At 49.1% G+C, this 6,307-nt stretch overlaps 1 protein-coding gene across 2 annotated transcripts in view; it reads left to right on the top strand.

Moving 5' to 3' along the window:
• Nucleotides 1–6,275, top strand: part of LOC135519002 (cell surface A33 antigen-like) — a 17,596-nt gene extending 11,321 nt beyond the window's left edge. The window contains exons 7-8 of one of the 2 annotated variants that reach the window (XM_064944026.1): nt 4,149–4,739; nt 4,875–6,275. In XM_064944026.1, coding sequence (XP_064800098.1) covers nt 4,149–4,739; nt 4,875–4,926 — 643 coding nt within the window. In that variant the 3' untranslated portion in view covers nt 4,927–6,275. Of the gene's footprint in view, nt 1–4,148 lie in introns of both variants that reach the window. The other variant, XM_064944025.1, reaches the window with a different exon arrangement.
• Nucleotides 6,276–6,307: the final 32 nt, after the last annotated feature.

Genomic DNA, 6,307 nt, shown 5'->3' with positions numbered 1-6,307 from the left:
CTGTTTCTGTCTCTCTTTCGGTCTCTCTTTCTGTCTCTGACGGTCCATCGGTCCGTCCGTCTGTCTGTCCGTATGTCTGTCTGTCTGTCTCTCTGTCTGTCTCTGTCTCTGTCGGTCTCTGTTTCTGTCTGTCTGTCTGTCTGTCTGTCTCTGTTTCTGTCTCTCTTTCTGTCTCTGTTTCTGTCTCTCTTTCTGTCTCTGTCTGTCTGTCTGTCTGTCTGTCTGTCTGTCTGTCTGTCTGTCTGTCTGTCTGTGTCATCTGTCTCTGTCTGTCTCTTTTTCTGTCTCTGTCTGTCTCTGGCTGTCTGTCTGGCTGTCTGTCTCTGGCTGTGTGTCTCTGGCTGTCTGGCTGTCTGGCTGTCTGTCTCTGTCTGTCTCTGTCTGTCTCTGGCTGTCTCTGTCTGTCTCTGGCTGTCTGTGTCTGGCTGTCTGTCTCTGGCTGTCTGTCTCTGGCTGTCTGGCTGTCTGTCTCTGGCTGTCTGTCTCTGGCTGTTTGTCTGTCTCATGACTCTGGCTGTTTGTCTGGCTCCTGTCTCTCTCTCTCTCGCTCATATCTCTCTCTTTCTCTCTCTCTCTCTCGCTCATGTCTCTCTCTCATGTCTCTCTCTCTCGCTCATGTCTCACTCTCTCTTGCTCATGTCTCTCTCTCATCTCTCTCTCTCATGCCTCTCTCTCTCTCTCTCATGTCTCTCTCTCATGTCTCTCTCTCTCTCTCATGTCTCTCTCTCATGTCTCTCTCTCATGTCTCTCTCTCTCGCTCATGTCTCTCTCTCATGTCTCTCTCTCTCGCTCATGTCTCTCTCTCATGTCTCTCTCTCGCTCATGTCTCTCTCTTGCTCATGTCTCTCTCTCATGTCTCTCTCTCGCTCATGTCTCTCTCTCTCTCTCTCTCTCTCTCTCGCTCATGTCTCTCTCTCTCTCTCTCTCTCTCATGTCTCTCTCTCATGTCTCTCTCTCTCTCTCGCTCATGTCTCTCTCTCATGTCTCTCTCTCTCTCTCGCTCATGTCTCTCTCTCATGTCTCACTGTCTCTCGCTCATGTCTCACTCTCTCATGTCTCTCTCTCTCTCTCTCGCTCATGTCTCACTCTCATGTCTCTCTCTCTTGCTCATGTCTTTCTCTCTCTCATGTCTGTCGTCTCTCTCTCTCTCTCTGTGTCTCTCTCTCTTTCTGTCTCTGTCTGTCTGTCTGTCTGTCTGTCTGTGTCATCTGTCTCTGTCTGTCTCTGGCTGTCTGGCTGTCTGTCTCTGGCTGTCTGGCTGTCTGTCTCTGGCTGTGTGTCTCTGGCTGTCTGGCTGTCTGTCTCTCTCTGTCTCTGTCTGTCTGTCTGTCTGTCTCTGGCTGTCTTGCTGTGTGTCTCTGGCTGTGTGTCTCTGGCTGTCTGTCTCTGGCTGTCTCTGGCTGTGTGTCTCTGGCTGTCTGTCTCTGTCTGTCTCTGTCTGTCTCTGGCTGTCTGTCTCTGGCTGTCTGTTTCTGGCTGTCTCTGGCTGTCTGTCTCTGGCTGTCTGTCTCTGGCTGTTTGTCTGGCTCATGTCTCTGGCTGTTTGTCTGGCTCATGTCTCTCTCTCTCTCGCTTATGTCTCTCTCTCTCTCGCTCATGTCTCTCATGTCTCTCTCTCTTGCTCATGTCTCACTCTCTCTCACTCATGTCTCTCTCTCTCTCATGTCTCTCTCTCTCTCATATCTCTCTCTCTTATGTCTCTCTCTCATGTCTCTCTCTCATGTCTCTCTCTCATGTCTCTCTCTCTCGCTCATGTCTCTCTCTCATGTCTCTCTCTCGCTCATGTCTCTCTCTTGCTCATGTCTCTCTCTCATGTCTCTCTCTCGCTCATGTCTCTCTCTCTCTCTCTCTCTCGCTCATGTCTCTCTCTCATGTCTCTCTCTCTCTCTCGCTCATGTCTCTCTCTCATGTCTCTCTCTCTCTCTCGCTCATGTCTCTCTCTCATGTCTCACTGTCTCTCGCTCATGTCTCACTCTCTCATGTCTCTCTCTCTCTCTCTCGCTCATGTCTCACTCTCATGTCTCTCTCTCTTGCTCATGTCTTTCTCTCTCTCATGTCTGTCGTCTCTCTCTCTCTCTGTGTGTCTCTCTCTCTTTCTGTCTCTGTCTGTCTGTCTGTCTGTCTGTCTGTGTCATCTGTCTCTGTCTGTCTCTGGCTGTCTGGCTGTCTGTCTCTGGCTGTCTGGCTGTCTGTCTCTGGCTGTGTGTCTCTGGCTGTCTGGCTGTCTGTCTCTCTCTGTTTCTGTCTGTCTGTCTGTCTCTGGCTGTCTTGCTGTGTGTCTCTGGCTGTGTGTCTCTGGCTGTCTGTCTCTGGCTGTCTCTGGCTGTCTGTCTCTGTCTGTCTCTGTCTGTCTCTGGCTGTCTGTCTCTGGCTGTCTGTCTCTGGCTGTTTGTCTGGCTCATGTCTCTGGCTGTTTGTCTGGCTCATGTCTCTCTCTCTCTCGCTTATGTCTCTCTCTCTCTCGCTCATGTCTCTCATGTCTCTCTCTCTTGCTCATGTCTCACTCTCTCTCACTCATGTCTCTCTCTCTCTCATGTCTCTCTCTCTCTCTCTCATATCTCTCTCTCTTATGTCTCTCTCTCATGTCTCTCTCTCATGTCTCTCTCTCTCGCTCATGTCTCTCTCTCATGTCTCTCTCTCTCGCTCATGTCTCTCTCTCATGTCTCTCTCTCTCGCTCATGTCTCTCTCTCATGTCTCTCTCTCGCTCATGTCTCTCTCTCATGTCTCTCTCTCTGGCTCATGTCTCTCTCTCATGTCTCTCTCTCTCGCTCATGTCTCTCTCTCATGTCTCTCTCTCTCGCTCATGTTTCTCGCTCATGTCTCGCTGTCTCTCGCTCATGTCTCACTCTCTCATGTCTCTCTCTCTCTCGCTCATTTCTCACTCTCATGTCTCTCTCTCTTGCTCATGTCTTTCTCTCTCTCATGTCTGTCGTCTCTCTCTCTCTCTCTCTCTGTGTCTCTCTCTCTCTCTGTCTCTCTCTCTCTCTCTCTGTCTCTCTCTCGCTCTCTCGCTCTCTCTCTCTTTCTGTCTCTGTCTGTCTGTCTGTCTGTGTCATCTGTCTCTGTCTGTCTCTGGCTGTCTGGCTGTCTGTCTCTCTCTGTCTCTGTCTGTCTGTCGGTCTCTGGCTGTCTTGCTGTGTGTCTCTGGCTGTGTGTCTCTGGCTGTCTGTCTCTGTCTGTCTCTGGCTGTCTGGCTGTCTGTCTCCGGCTCTCTGGCTGTCTGTCTCTGGCTGTCTGTCTCGGGCTGTCTGTCTCTGGCTGTCTCTAGCTGTCTGTCTCTGGCTGTCTGGCTGTCTGTCTCTGTCTGTCTCTGTCTGTCTCTGGCTGTCTGTTTCTGGCTGTCTCTGGCTGTCTGTGTCTGGCTGTCTGTCTCTGGCTGTCTGGCTGTCTGTCTCTGGCTGTCTGTCTCTGGCTGTTTGTCTGGCTCATGTCTCTGGCTGTTTGTCTGGCTCATGTCTCTCTCTCTCGCTCATGTCTCTCTCTTTCTCTCTCTCTCTCTCTCTCGCTCATGTCTCTCGCTCATGTCTCACTCTCTCTCGCTCATGTCTCTCTCTCATGTCTCTCTTTCTCATGTCTCTCTCTCTCTCTCATGTCTCTCTCTCATGTCTCTCTCTCTCTCTCATGTCTCTCTCTCATGTCTCTCTCTCTCGCTCATGTCTCTCTCTCATGTCTCTCTCTCGCTCATGTCTCTCTCTCATGTCTCTCTCTCTCTCTCTCGCTCATGTCTCTCTCTCATGTCTCTCTCTCATGTCTCTCTCTCGCTCATGTCTCTCTCTCATGTCTCTCTCTCTCGCTCATGTCTCTCGCTCATGTCTCACTGTCTCTCGCTCATGTCTCACTGTCTCTCGCTCATGTCTCTCTCTCTCTCTCGCTCATGTCTCACTCTCTCTCGCTCATGTCTCTCTCTCTCTTGCTCATGTCTCTCTCTCTTGCTCATGTCTCTCTCTCTTGCTCATGTCTTTCTCTCTCTCATGTCTGTCGTCTCTCTCTCTCTCTCTCTCTCTGTCTCTCTCTCTCTCTCTCTCTGTCTCTCTCGCTCTCTCGCTCTCTCGCTCTCTCGCTCTCTCGCTCTCTCGCTCTCTCTCTCTGTGTCTCTGTGTCTGTCTCTGTCTGTCTCTCATATATATCTGTCGTCTCTGTCTCTCAGAGTTCCAGAAGTGGTGAAGTTCCATGACACGCCGACACTCAACGTTGGGGCAGGTTACCGGGACGACATACCGGAAGACAGGACTGAGGGGAGCATCGTGCTGCATGACCAATACGAGACGAAAGGGGAGATGGATCACGATGACCAAAGTGTTAGAACAGATTGCAGTGATGGCCGTAAGGAAAAGTCTGATGACAACCGCAACAACTATGGAGATCAGCGCGATCGCTATGGTGGCAGCCGCGATCGCCTCCACGACCAGCGCGATCGCTATGGTGGCAGCCGCGATCGCCTCGACGATCAGCGTGTTCGATATGGTGGCAGTCGTGATCGCCTTGACGACCCACCTGTTCGCTTTAGTGGCAGCCGCGATCGCCTTGACGACCCACCCAGTCGCTATGGTGGCAGCCGTGATCGTCTTGACGACCCACCTGTTGTTCGCCATGGTGGCAGCCGTGACCGCCTTGACGACCCACCTGTTGTTCGCCATGGTGGCAGCCGTGATCGCCTTGACGACCCACCTGTTGTTCGCCATGGTGGCAGCCGTGACCGCCTTGATGACCCGCCTGTTCGCCATGGTGGCAGCCGTGATCGTCTTGACGACCCACCTGTTGTTCGCCATGGTGGCAGCCGTGATCGCCTTGACGACCCACCTGTTGTTCGCCATGGTGGCAGCCGTGATCGCCTTGACGACCCACCTGTTGTTCGCCATGGTGGCAGCCGTGACCGCCTTAATGACCAGCATGATCGGTACAATGACCAGTACGACGAATCATAAGATGACCAACATGTCCTATTTCCAGGTTGTCCAAGGGAATTACAGCCATCCTCCTCAATGCTAATCTGCTGGTGCAGGGAGCCTACTTCAGTAGTATCCCATACTGGTACAGGGAGCCTACTTCAGTAGTATCCCATACTGGTACAGGGAGCCTACTTCAGTAGTATCCCATGCTGGTACAGGGAGCCTACTTCAGTAGTATCCCATGCTGGTGCACTACCCTATAATTTCCCCTTTGATTCTAATGCCTCACAAACAATCATTAATGTTACTCGATTTCCAGGCTGTTGTTCACTGCCCAAGGTGCTCAGTGATTTGGACATTTACTCAATCAAAATAATATCAGATCTTGGTGCACTTGATAACCGGAATTTGGAAAATACAAAAATTATTTTATTTTATAAACAAACTAGGCCTAGACTTGTTCTTGGTATTTGATGAGCATCCCCATTAACTGTTGCAAAAGCAGCAGCTACTCTTTCTGGAGTCCACAAGAACAGCTCAATAGACAAGAACAGCTCAAGGACATAAGTTAATTTGACAAGAACAGCTCAATAGACAAGAACAGCTCAAGGACATAAGTTAATTTGACAAGAACAGCTCAATAGACAAGAACAGCTCAAGGACATAAGTTAATTTGACAAGAACAGCTCAATTGACAAGAACAGCTCAAGGACAGAAGATAATATGATGAGACCAAATTTCTAACTGAAACATGGCCCATGGGTCACTTCTCCACGGCCCTGTAAAGGCCTGAAAGGACTGGATCAAGATCTGTGTCTAGGTGGTGAAGGCCTCTCTTCAACAGCTACTGTGTCTTAGTCTCCTACATGAGGCTAACAGAAAACTATTACCATCCTTTTCAGAAGAACTCCTTTCAGGGAGGCTGATGAATTACCTTGTGGTTGGTGTGAACCAACTGGACCTAAATCAAGTTTTACCATGAAAACAAGTGCCCTTGGGTTGTATGACCCCATGTTCAGTATGTGTGTAATTATGGAATTGTTTCGACCCTGTGTTGCATGTTTTAAATATTACTTTGTGGTGAAAGTAGGCTTCATCAAATCATGTTTTTATAACGCACTGATTTCCTGTTTTATTTGCTAATAATTACTCCAATCAATAAATGAAATGTATGGTGAATGGCAAGGAAGAACCTTTTGTAATTACGACATTTGTATTAATTTAAATGAATCATATATATATATATATTTTAAAAAACAAGATAATAAAGGGAAGAAGTGGAAGAAAAACTGAACTAAAATCTCAGGATTATTTTTGTTTCATTTCTTTATTCCACAGGATCACACCCGTTTTATTAATAAAATATATTTTCCCTCCTTTTAAAACCAGACTCTTCTACCTCATTCCATGGGTAAAA

This window comes from Oncorhynchus masou, chromosome 29, assembly GCF_036934945.1.
Source record: "Oncorhynchus masou masou isolate Uvic2021 chromosome 29, UVic_Omas_1.1, whole genome shotgun sequence".
Classification (NCBI taxonomy): Eukaryota; Metazoa; Chordata; class Actinopteri; order Salmoniformes; family Salmonidae; genus Oncorhynchus; species Oncorhynchus masou.
This window is presented reverse-complemented; position numbering and strand designations above follow the sequence as displayed.